The sequence below is a fragment of the Chlorocebus sabaeus genome, chromosome 11, assembly GCF_047675955.1.
Source record: "Chlorocebus sabaeus isolate Y175 chromosome 11, mChlSab1.0.hap1, whole genome shotgun sequence".
NCBI classification, from domain to species: Eukaryota; Metazoa; Chordata; class Mammalia; order Primates; family Cercopithecidae; genus Chlorocebus; species Chlorocebus sabaeus.
Genome location: NC_132914.1, coordinates 8184929 through 8207071, shown reverse-complemented (window position 1 = coordinate 8207071; position 22143 = coordinate 8184929). Strand labels below are relative to the sequence as shown.

At 45.2% G+C, this 22143-nt stretch overlaps 1 protein-coding gene and 1 pseudogene across 1 annotated transcript; both read right to left on the bottom strand.

The window, feature by feature from the left end:
* Positions 1-5332: 5332 nt before the first annotated feature.
* Positions 5333-20626, bottom strand: LOC140712715 (NANOG neighbor homeobox-like). The gene is made up of 4 exons (XM_073020307.1): positions 20581-20626; positions 15759-15874; positions 5540-5866; positions 5333-5416 (listed from the first exon to the last, which is right to left on the bottom strand). Exons 1-4 carry the CDS (start codon positions 20624-20626, stop codon positions 5333-5335), a joined length of 573 nt encoding a protein of 190 aa, XP_072876408.1.
* Positions 10208-12310, bottom strand: LOC103218515 (uncharacterized; annotated as a pseudogene).
* Positions 20627-22143: the final 1517 nt, after the last annotated feature.

Below are 22143 nucleotides of genomic sequence, written 5' to 3'. Positions count from 1 at the left end.
ATTGAATTATACACTTTAAATGGGCGAATTTTATGTATTTGAATTATATCTCAATAAAGCTCTTTTTAAAAGTTAGATTTCAGGCAGGGAGTGGTGGCTCACACCTATAAACCCAGCACTTTGGGAGGCCAATTTGAAAGGATTGCTTGAACCCAAGAGTTCAAGACCAGCCCGGGCAACATGGTGAGACTTTGTCTCTGAAAAAACAAACAAACAGAAAAACAAACAGGCATAGTGGCTTGTGCCCATGGTACCAGCTACTGGGGAGGCTGAGGTGGGAGGATCGCTTGAGTCCAGGAGTTTGAGGCCACAGTGAGCTGTGTGTGTGCCACTGCACTCCAGTCTGGGCAACAGAGCAAGACTTTGTCTTAAAAACAAACAAATAAATGAAAAGGCTGGGCACAGGGGCTCACGCCTGTAATCTCAGCACTTTGGGAAGTCGAGGAGGGAGGATCACCTGAGGTCAGCACTTTGAGACCAGCCTGGCCAACATGGTGAAACCCCGTCTCTACTAAAAATACAAAATTAGCTAGGCATAGTGGAAGGCTCCTGTAATCCCAGCTACTTGGGAGGCTGAGGGAGGAGAATTGCTTGAACCCCGGAGGTGGAAGTTGCAGTGAGCCAAGATCACGCCATTGCTCTCCAGTCTAGGCAACAAGAGCAAAACTGCATCTCAGAAAAAAACAAAACAAAACAAAACAAAAAAACAGTATTTATGTATAAAGTGCAAAGGAATGAGATATAACATTCATATACATTTCAAAACATGCAATACAGTATCATATATTGCTTTAGGAGGCATGCAGGCATAGTAAAATATTAAGTGTGTGGAAATGCTAAATGCAAAACTCAAGGTAAGTCTATTCTTATGGGAAGAGGGATGTTGTCAGGGAAGTATAAATAGAAGGCTTTGGCTGGGCATGTAATCCCAGCACTTTGGGAGGCTGAGGCAGGTGGATCACCTGAGGTCGGGAGTTCAAGACCAACCTGGGCAACATGGCAAAACCCCGTTTCTACTAAAAATGCAAAAATTAGCCAGGCGTGGTGCCAGGTGCCTGTAATTCCAGCTACTCGGAGGCTGAGGCAGGGAAAATTGCTTGCATCCAGAAGTTGGAGGTTGTGGTTAGCTGAGATTGCACCATTGCACTGCAGCCTGGGTGACAGAGTAAGACTGTCTCAAAAAAAAAAAAAATCAACTTTCCCGGAGCATAATCAGGTTTATAGAGAAATGCCATGTTTGGAGGGGATGGTTATTTTATTTTATGTATTTATTTTGATACGAAGTTTCTTTCTTGTTGTTCACACTGGAGTGCAATGGCATGATTTCAGCTCACTGCAACCTCTGCCTCCCAGGTTCAAGCAATTCTCCTGCCTCAGACTCCTAAGTAGCTGGGATTACAGGCATGCGCTACCACACCCAGCTAATCTTGTATTTTTAGTAGAGTTGGGGCTTCACCATGTTGGTCAGGCTGGTCTGGAACTCCTGACCTCAAGTTATCTTCCTGCCTCGGCCTCTCAAAGTGATGGGATTACAGGCGTGAGCCACCGCACCAGGCCTCGAAGGGATATTTAGAGTTATATTGACAAATTGCAGAATGCTCTGAACTCATTAGCTTCTACAATGGATTTCCCTTTCAGTCTCAAGACATTTCCAGAGGTTGGTAATTTATTTATTTACTTTTTTTCTGAAATAAAATCAACGTCCACTGTAAAAATTTAAAACCACAGTAGTATAAAAATAGGATATATAGGAACTTCTTTGCACTCCTCTCATTTAGTTCTACTCCACGGAATTAATGATTGTTAATATTTTCTTGTTTATCCTTTCAGAACTCCATTTATTGGTGAGAATGGTTTTATATAAAACATCTTAGCCACAGTCAGGAAGCTGAGGCAGGAGAATTGCTTGTACCCAGGAAGCAGTTGCAGTGAATTGAGATCCAGCCACTGCACTCCAGCCTGTGCAACAGAGTGAGACTCTGTTTCAAAAAAAAAAAAAAAGAAAAGAAAAAACATCTTAGCCAGGCACAATGGCTCATGCGAGTAATCACAGCACTTCCGGAGGCCAAGGTGGAAGAATCCCTTGAGGGCAGGAGTTCGAGACCAGCCTTGGCAACTCATGGAGACCCCGTCTGTAAAAAAATGTAAAGAAAAGCTTCACAACACAGTCTACTTATTTAATATACATCGAAATATGTTAAATCTGGAAAGCAATTTTTATTGAAGGGCAAGGTAATCTTTCCAACATATATTTTAAAATTTCATAGGGGTAAGAAAGTTGTAGAGGCAGAAATGGTGCAAGACCATTAGAAACACCATCTCACCAGCTGGGCATGGTAATGTACACTTGCAATCCCAGCTACTCAGGAGGCTGAGGTAGGAGGATCCCTGTAACCCGGCAGTTTGAGACCAGCATGGGCGGCACAGTGAGACCCCGGTCTCTTACAAACAAACAAACAAAAAACAGCCGGGCGTCGTGGCTCATGTCTGTAATCCCAGCACTTTGGGAGGCCGAGGCGGGCAGATCATCTGAGGTCAGTAGTAGACCAGCCTGACCAACATGGTGAAACCCTGTCTCTACTAAAAATACAAAGTTGGCCGGGCACAGTGGCTCATGCCTGTAATCCCAGCACTTTGGGAGGACGAGGTGGGCAGATCATGAGGTCAGGAGATCGAGACCATCCTGGCTAACACGGTAAAACCCTGTCTCTACTAAAAATACAAAACAAAACAAAAAAATCAGCCAGGCATGATGGCATGTGCCTGTAGTCCCAGCTACTCGGAAGTTGAGGCAGAATTACTTCAACCCTGGAGGCAGAGGTTGCAGTGAGCCAAGATCGCGCCATTGCACTCTAGCGTGGGTGACAGAGCAAAACTTGTCTCAAACAACAACAACAAAAACCAAAAAACTGTCACAGTGGGATTTTAACAGAGGACACTAAGAGCATCCAAACACTACTTATGAAACAAATTGATAGAGCCTAGACTATGTCTCAAGTTATAACTGAAAATATACAGCTTATGAAACTAAGAGATGAGAGTACAAATTCAGGCTCAGACAGTCAGTAATTGTTATTTATTGATGAAATCATGTTATTTCCCAGCAATTCAGCTTCCTCATTTATAATTTAGAGTAATGATTGCTGGGAAATGCAGTCTCATGCATGTAGTCTTTCAATCCTGACTTGGCCTCATAAGAATAGACCGTGGGCCTGGAATACTTCTTTACCAAGAGATAAAAGAGCCTGGCCGGGTGCAGGGGCTCACGCCTGTAATCCCAGCACTTTGTGGGGCAGGTGGATCACTTGAGGCCAGGAGTACAAGACCAGCCTGGCTAACACAGTGAAACGTCATCTACACTAAAAATACAAAAATTAGCCCGGTGTAGTGGTACACATCTGTAGTCCCAGCTACTCAGGAGGCTGAGGCACGATAATTGCTTGAACCTGGGTGATGGAGGTTGCAGAGAGCCAAGATTGCACCACTGTACTCCAGCCTGGGTGACAGAGCAAGACCCTGTCTCAAATTTCAAAACAAGAGGCAGGGCACGGTGGCTCATGCCTCTAATCCCAGCACTTTGGGAAGCCCAGGCAGGCAGATCGCCTGAGGTTGGGGTTTGAGACCAGTATGGTCAGCATGGTGAAACCCTGTCTCTATTAAAAATACAACAATTAGCTGGGCATGGTGGCAGGTGCTTGTTATCCCAGGTACTCAGGAAGCTGAGGCAGGAGAATCGCTTGAACCCAGGAGGTGGAGGTTGCAATGAGCCGAGATTGTGCCATTTCACTCCAGTTGGGCAACAGAGCAAGACTCCATCTCAAAAAAAAAAAAAAAAAAAGAGAGAGAGAAAAGAAAAAAGAGCCCAAGTGACCTGTGCTGGTTTATTGCCTCTGTGAGACTATCTTTCCCTGTGGCAAGCCCAATGCGCCAGAGGGGTACGCATAGCCAATTTCCCTGCACTGGCTGCCAGGAAGCTGATCCTGCTCTGTAAGTAAAGTGTTGCTCCACCCATGGCTTGATTGCATTGTTTTGCACAATTCTGATGGTGAGATGCATTGAATGGAAACATTTGGACTTCTATTCTTGTCGGTTGGCACAGTGATGATCTTTGCAGTCCTCCATGTGGTAGGAGTCATTCCCTTGGTGTTGGTAACCAGTGTTCAGTGTTCTGCTCTCCTGGGACTGACAACCAGGGGCACCATATTTTGCTTAATGATCAAGTGAGGCCGGGCGTGGTGGCTCACACCTGGAATCCCAGCACTTTGGGAGGCCGAGGCAGGCAGACCATCTGAGGTTAGGAGTTTGAGACCAGCCTGGCCAACATGGTGAAATCCAGTCTTTACTAAAAATGCAAAAATTAGCTGGGCATAGTAAAAATTAGCTGGTGCCTGTAACCCCAGCTACTCGGGAGGCTGAGGCAGGAGAATTGCTTGAACCCAGGAGTGAGCAGAGATCGTGCCATTGCACTCCAGCCTGGGTGACAGAGTGAGACTCTGTCTCAAAAAACAAACAAACAAAAAACAATGATCAAGTGAGATAATATTTAAACATTTCTACATAAATATACATAAATAATATATTAAAATTCTATATACAGTCTAGTGATGTTAAAAATGTTGATATTGGGCTGGGTGCAGTGGCTCACACCTGTAATTCCAGCACTTTGGGAGGCCAAGGCAGGTGGATCACCTGAGGTAGGGAGTTCAAGACCTGCCTGACCAACACAGAGAAACCCGGTCTCTACTAAAAACACAGAATTAGCCAGGCATGGTGGTGCATGCCTGTAATCCCAGCTACTCAGGAGGCTGAGGCAGAGAATCGCTTGAACCCTGGAGGCGGAGGTTGCAGTGAGCTGAGCTCTGCCATTACACTCCGGCCTGGGGCATCAAGAATGAAACTCTGTCTTAAAAAAAGAAAAACAACAACAACAAAAAGAAACAAACAAAAAGACTTGATATTGTCCTTAATTCCTTCCAAAAATCACATGAGCTTCTGCCAATAACTAGAGCAGAAGGACAATCATCAGATATATTTAGCATCGAAGGAACAAAAAGGACAAAATTATTAATTCTGTACTGCAATCAATAAAAAGCTAATGTCTGTATTTGTACATTTGGTAATATGATTACGTGTTAAATGGTGGCATGTATATGTGAGTGTGTGCCTGTGTGTGTTTTGAGTGGAGTGAAAAATAAGGCAGTAAATGGTTTTTCTGCCACTGGCTGGAACACGAAAAAGTTTATAGGCACACCCAACAACAATGGAAACACAAACCATCTCCGGAAGTCAATATATTCCTTTTACTTCCTGTTATTTTACAAGAAACACTTTCTTACCTAGTTTGTTTTTCCTTATGCTTTCTCTTGGACATTTCTCTATTGTATTTCTTCCTCTTTTTACAAAACCATTGACTTATCTGCAAAAAATGAGGTGTGCGAGGTGATTAATACAGGAATAAGGATATTGGTCTATGTGAGTAATAGTACTATAGAAGTGACTTTGTCTATCAATGAAGAAGTGTCTATTAATGTCGTCATACCTGTTTATGTGTCATGCCAAATTCAAACGAGAGTGATAGACTCTCTTGTATTGTGGGGCACCTGTTTAACTTAAACTTTGCCCAGAGAGTGTCCATGAGGGATTTGCTGACTAATCTACCCTTGGAATATTGTTTCTTATTTTCCCTTTTCCTTTTTTCCTGTTCATCTTCCAGCTCCTTTTCATTTTCCTCTTCTTTTTCTCGCTCTCTCTTTCCGCCTGCTTCTCCTCCTCCTTCTCTCCATTTCTGCTCTCCCTTTTGTTCATTTTCACTGTAATTTCCATTTGATTGTTCTGGATTTTGATCCCAAGGCATAGCTGGTCGTTTCTGTATAAAAAGATCTGTGGAATAAGTATCAGGCTGCAGCTAAATTTGACTTTCCGATCATAGTCAACAATTTTTCATACGAGAATATTTTGATTTTCCTAAATTAGCAATGTTGTACATTGGTGGAAAACATAGAGCAAAGTAAACTTACCAAAACTTAGTGAAGATTTTCATAAAAAGAACAGAAAATTAAAAATAATTTCCCAGGCCAGGCATGGTGGCTCATGCCAGTAATCCCAGCACTTTGGGAGGCTGAAGTGGATGGATCGCCTGAGGTCAGGAGTTCAAGACCAGCCTGGCCACAATGGTGAAACCCCATCTCTACTAAAAATACAAAATTAGCCAGGTGTGGTGGCGGGCAGCTGTAATTCCAACTACTTGGGAGGCTGAGGCAGAGAATTGCTTAAACCTGGGAGGCAGAGGTTGCAGTGAGCTGATATTGCGCCATTGTACTCCAGCCTAGGTGACAGAGCCAGACTCCATCTCAAAAATAAATAAATAAAAATAGAAATACAAAAATTAGTCAGGTGTGGTGGTAAGTGCCTGTAATCCCAGCTATTCGGGGGGCTGAGGCAGGAGAATCACTTGAACCTGGGAGGAAGAGGTTGTAGTGAGCCGAGATTGTGCCATTGCATTCCAGCCTGGGCAACAGGAGCGAAACTGTGTCTCAAATAAATAAATAAATAAATAAATAATAGTTTCCTGCTGGGCACGGTGGCTCCTGCCTGTAATCCAAGCACTTTAGAGGCCAAGGCAGGTGGATTGCTTGAGTTCAGGAGTTTGAGACCAACCTTGGCAATATAGCAAGACCTCATCTCTACTAAAATAAAAAAATTAGCTGAGTATTGTGGCATTCACTTGTGGTCCCAGCTACATGGGACCACATGAGATGGGAGGTCTGTGTGAGCTCAGGAGGTTGAGGTTGCAGTGAGTTATGATCACACCACTGCACTCCAGTCTGGGTGCCCGAGTGAGACTGTATCTCCAAAAAGGAAAGAAAGAAAAAGGAAGGAAAGGAGCTATCTGTTGAAATTAATAAATTTCCTTGTGATGTTAGTCAAAAATAAATGACATTGAAATGAATAAATCATGAGATGCAACAAATTTTGTTGCCGGAAGTTAGGGACCCTGAACAGAGGGACCGGCTAGAGCTACGGCAGAAGAACAGAAATTGTGAAGATTTCATGGACATTTTTCAGTTCCCAAATAATACTTTTATAATTTCTTATGCCTATCTTACTTTAATCTCTTAATCCTGTTGTCTTTGTAAGGTGGTGATGTACGTCACCTCAGGACCACTGTTGTGTTAACTGTACAAACTGATTGTAAAACATGTGTGTTTGAACAATAGAAATCAGTGCACCTTGAAAAAGAACAGAATAACAGCAATTTTCAGGGAACAAGGGAAGAAAACCATAAGGTCTGACTGCCTGTGGGGTCAGGCAAAATAAGAGTCATATTTTTCTTCTTGCAGAGAGCCTGTAAACGGATGTGCAAGTAGGGAAGATATTGCTAAATTCTTTTCATAGCAAGGAATATTAATAATACCCTGGAGAAGGAATGCATTCCTGGTGGGGGGGTCTACAAACAGCCACTCTGGGGGTGTCTATCTTATGTGGTTGAGATAAGGACTGAAATTTGCCCTGGTCTCCTGTAGTACCCTCAGGCTTACTAGGATTGGGAAACTCCACCCTGGTAGATTTGTGGTCAGACCGGTTCTCTGCTCTCGAACCCTGTTTTCTTTTGTTTAAGATGTTTATAAAGACAATATCTGCACAGGTGAACACAGACCCTTATCAGTAGTTCTGATTTTGCCCTTGTCCTGTTTCCTCAAAAGCATGTGATCTTTGTTCTGCCTTTTGCCCTTTGAAGCCTGTGATCTTTGTGACCTACTCCCTGTTCGTACACCCCTCCCCTTTTGAAATCCTTAATAAAACTTGCTGGTTTTGCGGCTCAGGTGGGCATCATGGTCCTACAGATATGTGATGTCACCCCCGGAGGCCCAGCTGTAAAATTCCTCTCTTTGTACTCTTTCTCTTTATTTCTCAGCTGGCTGACACTTACGGAAAATAGAAAGAACCTACATTGAAATATTGGGGGCTGGTTCCCCCAGTAAAATTTACAATAAACTCTATAGTAAAATGATAATCAATAAAGCCAAAAGTTGGTTCTTTGATGAGATTAATAAAATCATCTGCAAAGACTGACCAAGTAAAAAGAATGCACGTGTAAATAATATTACCATGAAGGAAATATAAGTTTATTGTACTTTAATGGACATATTTCTTTTTCTTTTTTTAAGATGGAGTCTTGCTCTGTTGCTCAGGCTAGAGTGCAGTGGCACAATCTCAGCTCACTGCAACCTGCCCCTCCCGGGTTCAAGTGATTCTCCTGCTTCAGCCTCCCGAGTAGCTGGGATTACAGGCACATGCCACCACGCCCGCCTAATATTTGTATTTTCAGTAGAGACGGGGTTTCACCCTGTTGGCTAGGCTGGTCTTGAACTCCTGACCTCATGATCTGCCTGTGCTGGCCTCCCAAAGTGCTGGCATAAGCCACCATATCCTGCCTAAATACACTTTTAAAATACTCAACTCAAAGGCCAGGCTGAGATGAACATTTTAGTACCTACTTTTTGGTGAATATATGTATGCATTTCTGTTGAGTGTATACTTAGGAGTGGAATCCTTGGATCATGGGGTAGGCATACGTTCTAACAAATATTGCCAAACAATTTATCAATTTGTACCCCATTGACAAATGTGTGAGAAGTTCTGAATGTTCCACATTCCCCAGGTTTGGCATTCACTTCCTTTTTTCTCCACACCCCAACTCCTATCTTTGTTTTAGCCATTCTAGTGGGCACGGATTGGTATCTCATGTAGTTTAAATGTCAAGTTCCCTGATCAACAATTCAGTTGCACACCTTTTGACATGTTTATTGTTGACTGGAATATCCTCATTTGAGAAGTGCAGTATAGACCCTTTTAATGGCCCTTGTTTGCTATTGACTTATCAACCCTTTACTAAAGGCCACACTGTCATGGTGAGGCTCCAGGTAACTCCAAGGTAAGCCTTATGCTTGGGCTGGGGGAGAACAATCTCTCCAAAACACCTTTGTGCTGTGCCTAGGGGCCTTACCCTGGCTAGCATCAATGAGGCAGCAGAGGATGACCTTTATTACTCCAAACCGCAAAACCCTAGAAAGTCTTTTCCAGGAGGTGGAGAGAACGACCGCGGGGCTTTTCAACCAAAAAGACCTCCTGAGTCCGAATTAACTCTGTTTTTTATTTGTTTTTTTTGTTTGTTTGTTTTTTTGAAACATAATCTTGATCTGTCACCCAGGCTGGAGTGCAATGGTGGAGTTCGGCTCACTGGAACCTCTGCCTCCTGGGTTCAAGCGATTCTCCTGTCTCAGCCTCCCAAGTAGCTGGGACTACACGAGCCCACCACCACGCCCGCTAATTTTGGTATTTTTAGTAAAGACGAGGTTTCGCCATGTTGGCCAGCCTGGTCTAGAACTCCTGACCTCAAGTAATCCGCCCTCCTCGGCCTCCAAAAGCGCTGGGATTACAGGTGTGAGCCACCGTGCGCGGCCTGAAAGAACTCTTCACCGGATCTCGCCCTGGGCCTTCCCAGCCGAGCGGGCCCGCCCGCGGGAATAGCCGAGGCACTACCTCCCGGCCGCAGGCGGTGAGGGGCTCGGCTATCTTTAAAAGTAGATACGCTCCGCCGGGCGCGGTGGCTCAAGCCTGTAATCCCAGCACTTTGGGAGGCGGAGACGGGTGGATCACGAGGTCAGGAGATCGAGACCATCCTGGCTAACACGGTGAAACCCCGTCTCTACTAAATATTACAAAAAACTAGCCGGACGAGGTGGCGGTGCCTGTAGTCCCAGCTACTCGGGAGGCTGAGGCAGGAGAATGGCGTGAACCCGGGAGGCGGAGCTTGCAGTGAGCCGAGATCTGGCCACTGCACTCCAGCCTGGGCGACAGAGCAAGACTCCGTCTCAAAAAAAAAAAAAAAAAAAAAAAAAAAGTAGATACGCTCACACCCTCCTAACAGCGGCGCCAAGGGTGGTGGGGCCCAAAACTGTTTCCCCGTCAAGAGTTCCCCTGCCCCGGTCGCAGGAAGACGCCTGAGGGGGGCGCTCGGAGGGATCCCAAGCAGCCTCCAGGGCTGGACCTTGCGGTGCGCAGTTGAAAAGCCGGGAGGGGCCGGACCACCCCGAGCCCAGATGGGTGCTTGTCTTGCTTACGGAGGGCGCCCGATGAACCGAGTCACGTTTTGCGACCACATTAACGGACCATTCAAAGTCGAATCCTAGGTTTTTCGAGGCAGTTAGTGGGTGCCAACGGCTGCCGGCGGGGCCGGCGGGAGCGCAGTGGGGCCGTCGCTGTTACTGTCCCGCGCGGCGGCGGCCTGGGGCCAGCGCAGAGGCGCAGCGGCCCGGGAGGTGATCGCTGAGCTAAGCCGCGGGGCCCAACCGCAGTGGGGTCTTGGAGGTGGGTGCCCCGCGCCGTCCCTGAGGCCGGGGGGTGCGGGAATGAGGACCTGAGCTGGGGTAGAGGTGGCCGAGCTGGAGTAGAGGTGGCCGAGCTGGAGTCGAGGTGGGCGGCTACTCGGAGGTGGGACGGGCTAAGGGAGAAGTGTCCTGCGGCTCTGGGAAACTAGCCTTGGACCCGTGGAGAAGCGATTTGTGATTTACTGAGCACCTACTATGTCCTGGGCTCCGCTCTAGGTGCTAGGATCCCACAGCAAACGAAGCCACCCCAGCCCTTGCCCTCCTGGACTGTATATTCTAGGGAAGAGACAGACAAGAAAATGTATAGATATGTAACAAAATGCCGTAAATTTTCATGAATAAAAATGTAGTAGGGCTAGGGGAGTGAACTGTAAAGTTGGGAGTGGGGAAGGGGTCGGTCTGAGAGGCCTTTGTGAGGAAGTCTTTTGGCAGGAGACCTGAAATGAAGTGAGGGAGCCTTGGGAGCATTATCCAGGCGGAGGGAACTGGATTCCGAAGGCGGAACTACCTTGGCCTTGAAAGATACCTACTAGGAGTTTAAGTGGTGTGCGGGTGGCTCAGCTTTGTAGATTTGTGCGAGATGAAAATTGGAATTGTCTTAGGAAATTATGGATCGATCATTCATTTATTCAGTGCTGGATTCATTCAGTGATTTATATCTGAAGCGTGAGAGAATGGGAGTAAGGCCAAGTGCCCTTGGCAAAATGCTGTTATTAGTTTTGTGCCAGTTTAATACACAAACTAAATTTAGAATTTCCATTGATTTTTAAGAAGAGCTAATCTGAGTTAATTTTACATATAAGTAAATAGTACCTCACTTTTTTTCCTTTTTTTCTTTTTTTTCCGTGCTCAGCCCTCTACTGGAGATTCTGCCTCCCCTGGGACTGATGTCTTCTTGAGCACACTCCCACGGTGGGTGGCTGCTCGGGGTGGGTGTGCACTGGTGGCTCAACAGGGCGTAGGGTACGGGTCTAGTGTCCTGTCCTCTGAGAGGGGACTTTGGTGAACTTGCGTTTGGGTAGGGATGCACGTGAAGTGGTATTGGATCCCAGGACTTAGGGCCCCTTCCTCCTGGGGGCACACAGGTTCCCTTCCTCCTTGGGGAGCAGCCCAGGAATGGCTGTCTTGGGGCCTTCCCTCAGTGCCTCCAGGACCTGGAGTCCCATCTCTTCAGAAGGTGGTCTTTCCTTGGAGGGGTCAGAGACTCCTGCCCAGGGCTCTAGAGTCTCGGTGAGAACACCTGCACTGCACTTCTCTTGGCCTGATTTCTCCACTGGGAGCTGGGACCTGAAGCCCTCAAAGGGAGGATCCCCGGAGAGAGGGTCGTGGGCAGAGAGCTGGTACAGACCAGTGTCCGCGGGGAGGGGTGACTGGCTGGGGGCCCAGGGCATCAGGAGGGCTGGGGTGGCCCAGTCATCTTTGTCCTTGGCGCCATGTTTGAGGATGCAACTAGAACTCCACCTAGTTGAACTTGCCTTTCTTATCAATGGGCGCCTCCCAGTACATCTCATCCACTTCCTCATCTGTGAAGCTGTCACCCATGGTGGTGAGCAGCTCCTGGAGGTGGTCTTCATGAATGAAACCTGAGGATTCCTCATTGAAGCAGGTGAAGGCGTTTTGGATCACATCCTGGGGCTCTATTCCATTCAGCTTCTCCCCAAACATGGTGAGGGAAGTGGTGGAAGGTGATGGGCCCTGGGGCCTCCCTCATCATGCCCTGAGGTATTTATGTTTGGGGTTCTTCCCCTGCGAGGCCAGCTTGTTGTGCTGTCCCCCTTGTCATTGAAGCCATCATGATTCTGGTCAATCATGTTGAAAGCCTCCTTAAACTCCTGGCTGTGGAACATCCTGAAGACATTGGATGTGGCCCGCTGTAGTCGCTTCTTGGTGGTCTTGACTTTGGTCCACTTGCTGGACATTTTGGCTTCAGGTGGGTGGGGCTTCACTGGGTGCTTGGAGCTGGGCTGACTATAGGACTTTACTTTTTCCGAAAAGTATATTTATTTGAGTTAAAAGGCTTCTGAGGTTTTTTTGTTTGTTTGTTTGACTTTGTTTTTCCCAAGTGTGAATGATCTAGAAGATAAGAACTAGCTTTAGATACAGGAACAAAAAGAGCGAGGCATGGGGTGGGGAAGATAGCAGAGAGAAATGAAAATGAAATAAGGAGGCTGTGGAATAGTGGAAGGGACAGTCTGTCCTAATTCTCCTCCTCCTCCTAATAGGAAATAATACAGGTTCAACATAACGTATCTCAGCAGACCTTCAGAACTATCAGTCCAAGTCAGGAGAGCTGGTGGAGGAGGAAAGAGAGTCACATTTGATAACTGGGTAAGCAGAATCGTGATTTCCAACTTCCCTGTGGCTCACTGAAGCAGTTTAGGCTAAAGTGATGCTATGAGGAGAGGTGGCTTGTTCTAAGTGTTTTAAATTTTATGTGGCAAGGTAAACCACAAATCACAGAATTTTATGACAGCAAGATTACCTAATCCAATCCTTGCTCATTTTGCAGACGGGGAAACTGCTAGTTGGTGACAGAGAAACAACTCAAAATATAGGAGAAACGTTTTTACCTTACCTTCAGCTGTCTCTCCCCCGAACCCTTATTTGATAAAATGCTTCTCAATGGCTTCTGAATGAGTAGAATCAGCTTTGTTGAGGATCCCAGAATTGAGTTAATCTAAAACATCATTAGTATTATATAAATTTTCACTGTCTTCCAGAAGTATTTATTGGAGTGCCCATTGGCGAGGGGGCTAAACCACAGCCTCTTCCCTCAAGGAGCTTAAGTAGATGGAGTAAATGAATAACTAGACAATCACAATTTACAGGAAGCAGTACCTTGGAGAGAAATTGGAGAGGGAGTCAATTCCTAGGATAGCAGAGAGATGGACAACAGACCGCATGTGAGTATTAAAACTGATGTCAGATATCAAATTGGTTGGTCAGGGTTATGTTGATAATCCCAATACCTGCCATCTTCCTAAACTTTTCTTGTCTTGATGGGTAATAGATGTAAGTGGTGGTGGGAGAGACTATTGCAGCCAGTAGACTTGGTACATTCCCAAAATCTTTTCATTCATAAGTAATTACTATTTGCCATTTGCAGCCTTTTGTGCTTTAATATTATCAAGAACAAGACGAATGATAAAATATTTATGATCAGCATTGTAACTGCAAACGGGCCTCAGTAATAATCATACGCAACTGGTTTTGAGGGAATTTCCTTGTAAAGAACCATGGCTATATAGGTGTGAAGAGTAACGTGGAGTAATATATGAATGTACACAATAATAATAACTTTATAGAGCAGACCATAGAGTGTAACTGAGTCATTGGACTTGCATACTGTGATAAAGATCCAGAAACTGTATTCAGCAATATATGAGCCTTTGGATTGGGCTGGAGGATAGGATAGGCAGCATTTGGTATTTAAATTACATAATGCCTAATTTGTCACATGTGCTCACCTCTAGGAAGACTTTCACTAAGCTTGTTTTCTGGGAACTCACTCACATCTTGAATGCCTTGCATCTCTGACTCTCAGATTTTTTCTGAACATTTTAGTAGCCACACTTACAGAAGCAGAGCATACTTAGTCAACACTTTTTTTTGAGATGGAGTTTCACTCTTGTTGCCCAGGCTGGAGTGCAATGGTGCGATCTCGGCTCACCACAACCTCCACCTCCCAGGTTCAAACGATTCTTCTGCCCCAGCCTCCCAAGTAGATGGGATTACAGGCATGAGCCACCACCACCGGCTAATTTTGTATTTTTAGTAGAGATGGAGTTTCTCCATGTTGATCAGGCTGGTCTCAAACTCCTGACCTCAGGTGATCCGCCCACCTTGGCCTCCCAAAGTGCTGGGATTACAGGCTTGAGCCAGTGAGCCTGGCATAATGTTTTTGTATTTTTGTAGAGACAGGGTTTCGCCATGTTGGCCAGACTATTCTTGAAATCCTGACCTCTGGTGATCCACCTGCCTCGCCCTCCCAAAATGCTGGGATTACAGGCATGAGCCACTGTGCCTGACCAGACATATTCTTTTATTCAAGTATTTTTTCTCTAACAAAACAATTTACAGGCTAATATGCAGCATTTTTCTGGGAAGATGTAGTAGCTCTTTATTTATATAGTTCATTTATTCACTGAACTATTTCTCAAGTAGCTATTATACTACAGGCACTGTTGGTGCCTGGGACTGCCCTGATAGAGAAGGAAGTGATAAATTCCAAGAAGAAAAATAAAGCAAGATAAGGGGATAGAAAATGGTGGAATGGACAGGGAGGATTTAGATTATTCTAAATGCAGGCATACCTCAGAGATAGTGCAGGTTTAGTTCCAGACTACTGAAATAAAGCTAATATCCAATAAAGCGAGTCGCAGAAATATTTTGGCTTCCCAGTGCATATAAAAGTTATGTTTACACTGTACTGTTGTGTGTTTCCTGTACAATATCATTGTGTCTAAAAAGATGTATATACTTTAGGATCACGAAGTCAGGAGCTCGAGACCATCTTGGCTAACAGGGTGAAACCCCGTCTCTACTAAAAATACAAAAAAATTAGCCGGGCGTGGTGGTGGGCACCTGTCGTCCCAGCTACTCGGGAGGCTGAGGCAGGAGAATCACGTGAACCTGGGAGGCGGAGCTTGCAGTGAGCCGAGATTGCACCATTGCACTCCAGCCTGGGTGACAGAGCGAGACTCCATCTCAAAAAAAAAAATGTATATACTTTAATTTAAAAATATCTTCTTGCTAAAAAATGCTAACAATCATCTGAGCCTTCAACATGTCATAGTCTTTTTGCCTCTGGAGGGTCTTGCCTCAGCATTGATGGCTGCTGACTGATTAGGATTGTGGTTACTAAAGGCTGGGATGGCTGTAGCAATTTATTTAAGTAAGACAACAGTGAGGTTTACTGCATCTATTATAGACTCTTATTTTCACTAAGGAGTTCTCTGTAGCATGTGATGCTATTTGATAGCATTTTAGTCACAGTAGAATTTCTTTCATAATTGGAGTCAGTTCTCTCACACTTTGTTACTGCTTTATTAACTAAATTTATGTAATATTCAAAATCCTTTGCTGTCATTTCAGTAGTCACAACATGTTTCCTAGGAGTAGATTCCATATCAAGAACCACTTTCTTTTTATTTTTCTTTTTCTTTTTTTTTTTTTCTTTTTGAGACAGAGTCTCACTCTGTCGCCCAGGCTGGAGTGCAGTGCAGTGGAACGATCTCGGCTCACTGTAATCTCCACCTCCCAAGTTCAAGCGATTCTTCTGTCTCAGCCTCCCGAGTAGCTGGGACTACAGGCACCTACCACCACACCCGGCTAATTTTTGTACTTTTAGTAGAAATGAGGTTTCACCATATTGGCCAGGCTGGTCTCAAACTCTTGATCTTGTGATCCACCTGCCTCAGCTTCCCAAAGTTCTGGGTTTACAGGTGTGAGCCACTGCGCCCGGCCAAGAACCACTTTCTTTGCTTATCCATAAGCAGCAACTCCTCACCCATTCAAGTTTTCTCATGAGATTGCAACAATTCAGTCTTATCTTCAGGTTTCACTTCTAATTCCAGTTCTCTTGCTATTTCTACCACATCTGCAGTTACTTCCTCCACTCAAGTCTTGAACCCTCAAAGTCATCCATAAGGGTTGGAATCAACTTCTTCCAGACTCCTGTTAATGTTGACATTTTGAGCTCCTCCCATGAATCACGAATGTTATTTTTTTTTTTTTTTTTTTTTTTGTTTGAGACGGAGTCTTGCTCTGTCACCTAGGCTGGAGTGCAATGGCACAATCTAGGCTCACTGCGAGCTCCGCCTCCCGGGTGCAAGCCATTCTCTTGCCTCAGCCTCCAGAGTAGCTGGGACTACAGGCGCCACCACCATGCCCGGCTAATTTTTTGTGTTTTTAGCAGAGACAGGGTTTCACCGTGTTAGCCGGGATGGTCTCGATCTCCTGACCTTGTGATCTACCAGCCTCGGCCTCCCAAAGTGCTGGGACTACAGGTGTGAGCCACTGCACTCGGCATGAATGTTCTTTTTTTATTATTATTTAGAGATAGGACATTCTGTTTATTTTTATTTTTATTTATTTATTTTTGAGGCAGAGTCTCACTCCCATTGCCCAGGCTGGAGTGCAGTAGCATGATCACAGATTACTGCAACCTCAACTTTCCAGGCTCAGGTGATCCTCCCACCTCAGCCTCCCAAGTAGTTGGGACTACAGGCGTCTGCCACCGTGTCCCACCCCTCCCCGACCTAATTTTTTCTATTTTTAGTAGAGACAGGGTTTCACCATGTTGCCCAAGCTGGTCTCAAACTCCTGGGCTTAAGCCCAACTTGGACTCAAGAAAGCAATCCACCTGCCTCTGCCTCCCCATGTTGGGATTACAGGCATGAGCCACCACGCCCTGCCACTAACGTTCTTAATGGCATCTAGAGTGGTGAATCCTTTCCAGAAGATTTTCAATTTATTTTTCCCAGACCCATCCAAGAAGTCACTATATATGGTGGTTATAAGCCATATTAAATATATTTTTTAAATAATAAGACTTGAAAGTCAGAATTACTCCTTGATGTGTGGGCTGCCGCATGGATGCAGTGTTAACAGGTACGAAAACAAAACATCAGTCTTGTATGTCTCCATCAAAGCTCTTGGGTGAGTATGGGTGTTGCCAATAAGCAGTAATATTTTGAAAAGAAACTTTTTCTCTGATCTATAAGTCTCAACATTAGTCTTAAAAAATATTCCGTAGGGCTGGGCGTGGTGACTCACATCTGTAATCCCAGCACTTTGGGAGGCTGAGGCCAGTGGATCACCTGAGGTCAGGGGTTCGAGACCAGCCTGACCAACATGGTGAAAGTCTGTCTCTACTAAAAATACAAAAAAATTAGCTGGGTGTGGTGGCGGGCATCTGCAATCCTAGCTACTCAGCAGGCTGAGGCAGGAGAATCACTTGAGCCTGGGAGGTGGAGGTTGCAGTGAGCCGAGATCCTGCCGTTGCACTCCAGCCTGGGTGACAGAGCGAGAGTCGTCTCAAAAAACAACAACAACAACAACGGGCTGGGTGCGATGACTCGTGCCTGTAATCCCAGCACTTTGGGCAGCCGAGGTGGGCGGATCACAAGGTCAGGAGTTCAAGACCAGCCTGGACAATATGGTGAAACCTCCTCTCTGCTGAAAAATACAAAAATTAGGCTGAGTGTGGTGGCACGTGCCTGTAGTCCCAGCTACTCAGGAGGCTGAGGTAGGAGAATCACTTGAACCCAGGAGGCTGAGGTTGCAGTGAGCCAAGATCGCACCTGCACCTCAGCCTGGTCGACAGAGTGAGACTCTTTCTCAAAAAAAAAGAATTAAAAAATCAGTAAATTCCCACTTAAAAATGGCAAAAGATCTAAATAGACATTTCTCAGAGAAGACATACAAATGACAGACAGTTGTATGAAAAAGTGTTCCACATCACTGATCATCAGAGATATACAAATCAAAACTATAATGAGATACCATCTCACTGCAGTTAAAATGGCTTTTATCCAGAAAAGAGGTAATAACAAATGGTGGCAAGGATGTGAAGAAGGGGGAACCCTCCTATATACTCTTAGTGGGAATGTAGATATTAATACAGCCACTACAACTATCATATGAACCAGCAATCCCACTTCTAGGTATGTACCCAAAAGAAGGAAAATCAATATATCGAAGAGATATCAGGACTCCCATTTTTATTGCAGCACTATTCACAACAGTCAAGATTGGAATCAACCTAAGTGTCCATCAACAGTTGAATGGGTAAGGAAAATGTGGTACATGTACACAATGGAGTACTATTCAACCACAAAAAAGAATGAGATCCTGTCATTGGCAATAACGTGGATGAAACTAGAGGCCATGATGTTAAGTGAAATAAGCCAGGCACAGAAAGACAAACTTTACGTGTTCTTATGCATTTGTGGGAGCTAAACATTAAAACAACTGAACTTATGGAGATAAGGATATATAATGATTTTTTGTTTTGTTTGTTTTTTTGAGAAGGTCCCACTGTGTCACCCAGACTGGAGTACAGTGGCGCCACCTCAGCTCACTGCAACTTCCGCCTCCTGTGTTCAGGCAATTCTCCTGACTCAGCCTCCCTAGTAGCTGGGATTACAAGTGCCCGCTACCACGCCCGGCTAATTTTTGTGTTTTTAGTAAAGACAGGGTTTCACCATGTTGGTCAGGTTGATTTTGAACTCCTGACCTCAGGTGATCCACCCACCTTGGCCTCCCAAAGTGCTAGGATTACAGGTGTGAGCCACCACGCCCAGCCTATAATGATTACTAGAGGCTGAGATGAGTAATGGAGGTGGGAGGAGTAGGGATGGCTCATGGGTACAAAGATACAGTTAAGCCTGGCCAACACGGCAAAACTCCGTCTCTACTAAAAATACCAAAATTAGCCTGGCTTGGTGGTGACGCCTGTAGTCCCAGCTAGTAGGAATGCTGAGGCATGAGAATTGCTTGAACCTGGGAGGTGGAGGTTGCAGTGAGCCAAGACTGCATCATTGCACTTCAGCCTAGGTGACAGAGTGAGACTCTGTCTCAAAATACATATATATATAGGCTGGGTGCAGTGGCTCACCCTGTAATCCCAGTACTTTGGGAGGCCAAGGTGGGTGGGTCACCTGAGGTCAGGAGTTCGAGACCAGCCTGACCAACATGGAGAAACCCTGTCTCTACTAAAAATACAAAATTAGCCGGGCATGGTAGCACATCCCTGTAATCCCAGCTACTTGGGAGGCTGAGGCAGGAGAATCACTTGAAGCCAGGAGGCAGAGGTTGCAGTGAGCCTAGGTCACACCATTACACTCCAGCCTGGGTAAGAAGAGGGATAGTCTGTCTCAAAAAAAAAAGAAACATAAAAAGTATAATTTGAAAGTTTGTAACACAAAGAAATCATAAATGCTTGATGTGATAGATACCCCATTTACCCTGATGTGATTATTACACATTGTGTACTGGTATCAAAATATTTCTTGTGTCCCATAAATATATACACCTAGTATATACCCATAGCAATTTTTTTTTTTTTTTTTTTTTTGAGAGAGATGGAGTTTCGCTCTTGTCACCCAGGCTGGAGTGCAGTGGCCTGATCTTGGCTCACTGCAACCACCGCCTCCAGAGTTCAAACAATTCTTCTGCCTCAGTTTCCTGAGTAGCTGGGATTATAGGCACCCACCACCACGCCTGGGTAATTTTTTTGTATTTTTAGTAAAGACTGGGTTTTGCCATGTTGGGCAGGCTGGTATCCAACTCCTGACCTCAGTTGATCCCCCCGCCTCTGCCTCCCAAAGTGCTGGCATTACAGGTGTGAGCCACCACGCTCAGTCAAAAATTAATTTTTTTAAGAGATGGGGTCTTGTTCCATTGACCAGGCTGGTATTGAACTCTTGGGCTCATGCAGTCCTCCCGCCTCAGCCTCACAAAGTGCTGGGATTACAGATATACGCCTCCATGCCCAGCCAAAAAGTTAAAAATTTAAAAAAAAAAAATTCAGTAAACCATGCTATAAAGAGATATGCTGTCATCCAGGCTAAGTTCTTCTGTTTATATGGTATAAGCACAGCAGATTTACATAATGAAACTAATGCCCCTGAAAAGAGAGTCAGCCTGTCTTTTGAAGCTTTGAAACCAGGCATTGACTTCTCCTTTCTGGTCATAAAAGTCCTAGATGGCATAGGCCAGGCGCGGTGGCTAATGCTTGTAATCCCAGCACTTTGGGAGGCCAAGGTGTGCAGATCATGAGGTCAGGAGTTTGAGACTAGCCTGGCCAACATTGTCAAAACCCGTCTCTACTAAAAATTCAGAAATTAGCCTGGCTTGGTGTCACGCGCCTGTAGTCCCAGCTACTCAGGAGGCTGAGGCAGGAGAATTGCTTGAACCCAGGAGGCAGAGGTTGTAGTGAGCCGAGATCGAGCCATTGCACTCCAGCCTGGGCAACAAGAGTAAAACTCTGTCTCACAAAAAAAAAACAACAAAAAATCAAACAAAAAAACCCCACGAAAGTCCTAGATGGCATCTTCTTCCAATATAAGGCTGTTTCATCTATACTGAAAATCTGTTGTATAGTGTTGCCACTTTTATCAATTATCTTAGCTAGATCTGGATAACTTGTTGTAGCTTCTGTATCAGCATTTGCTGCATCACCTACCTGGTACTTTTAGGTTATAGGGACAGCTTTTTTCCTTAAACCTCATGAACCAACTTTTGCTACCTTCTAACTTTTCTTCTATAGCTTCCTTACCTCTCTCAGCCTTCATACAATGAAAGAAATTTGGCTGGGCCCAGTGGCTTATGCCTGTAATCCCAGCATTTTGGGAGGCTGAGGCGGGTGGATCACCTGAGGCCAGGAGTTCTAGATCAGCTTGGCCAACATGGTGAAACCCTGTCTCTACTAAAAAATATAAAAATTAGCTGGGCGTGGTGGTGGGTGCCTGTAGTTCCAGCTACTTGGGAGGTAGAGGCAGGAGAATAGCTTGAACCTGGGAGGCGGAGGTTGCAGTGAGCCAAGATCATGCGACTGCACTTACTCTAGCCTAGGCGACACAGCAAGACTCTGTCTCAAAGAAAAAAAAAAATTAAAGAAAGTTAGGACCTTGCTCTGGATTAGGCATTGGCTTAAGAAAATGTTTAGTGGTCTATTTATATTTAGACCACGAAAACTTTCTCCATATCAGCAAACATCTGTTTCACTTTCTTTTCTTTCTTTTATTCTTTTTTTTTTTTTTTTTTTTTTTGAGACAGAGTCTTGGTCTGTTGCCCAGGCTGGAGTGCAGTGGCGCAATCTCGGCTCACTGCAGCCTCTGCCCACTGGGTTCCAGCGATTCTCCTGCCTCAGCCTTCTGGGTAGCTGGGATTAACTGGGTACAGGCACTCGCCACCATGCCTGGCTAATTTTTGTATTTTTGGTAGAGATGGGATTTCGCCATGTTGGCCAGGCTGGTCTCAAACTCCTGACCTCAGATGATCCACCCGCCACGGCCTCCCAAAGTGTTGGGGTTACAGGTGTGAGCCACCATGCCCGGCCCCTGTTTCACTTTCTTATCATTTGTGTGTTCACTGGAGTAGCACTTTTAATTTTCCTCAAGAACTTTTCCTTTGTATTTATAGCTTGGCTGCCTGTTTGGTGCAACAGGCCTTGCTTTTGGCTTATCTTGGCTTTTGACATGCCTTTATCACTAAGCTTACTCATTTCTAGCTTTTGATTTAAAGTGAGATATGTTTGACTCTTTCACTTCAATAATTATATGCCATTTAGGGTTTTTAATTGGCCTAATTTTCAGTATGATTGTCTCCGGAAGTAGGGAGGTCTGAGAAGAGAGAGAAGGAGAGAGAAATGGGGAATGTCCAGTTAGCGGAGCAGTCAGAATGCATACAGTATTTATTGATTAGATTTATTGTATTTTATTTTTATTTTTATTATTTTTGAGACAGAGTCTCACTCTCCTGTCCAGGTTGGAGTGCAGTGGCACAATCTCGGCTCACTGTAACCTCCGCCTCCCAGGTTCAAGAGATTCTCCTGCCTCAGCCTCACGAGTAGCTGGGACTACAGGCATGTGCCACCAAGCCCAGCTAGTATTTTGTATTTTTAGTAGAGATGGGGTTTCACCATGTTAGCCAGGATGGTCTCGATCTCCTGACCTCCTGATCTGCCCGACTCAGCCTCCCAAAGTGCTGGGATTACAGGTGTGAGCCACCGTGCCCGGCCCACATT

What these genes read in the sequence shown, in the direction of transcription:
- LOC140712715 (XM_073020307.1), bottom strand. Translation starts at nt 20,626, where the DNA reads ATGAGGTTTAAGGAAAAAAGCTGTCCCTATAACCTAAAAGTACCAG. An exon ending in CTATAACCTAAAAGTACCAG is followed by an intron (nt 15,875 to 20,580) that starts GTAGGTGATGCA and finishes CTTATGGATAAG; the next exon opens with CAAAGAAAGTGGTTCTTGGC. An exon ending in AGACCAGCCTGGCCAATATG is followed by an intron (nt 5,867 to 15,758) that starts GTGAAACCTCAT and finishes CTTTTTATACAG; the next exon opens with AAACGACCAGCTATGCCTTG.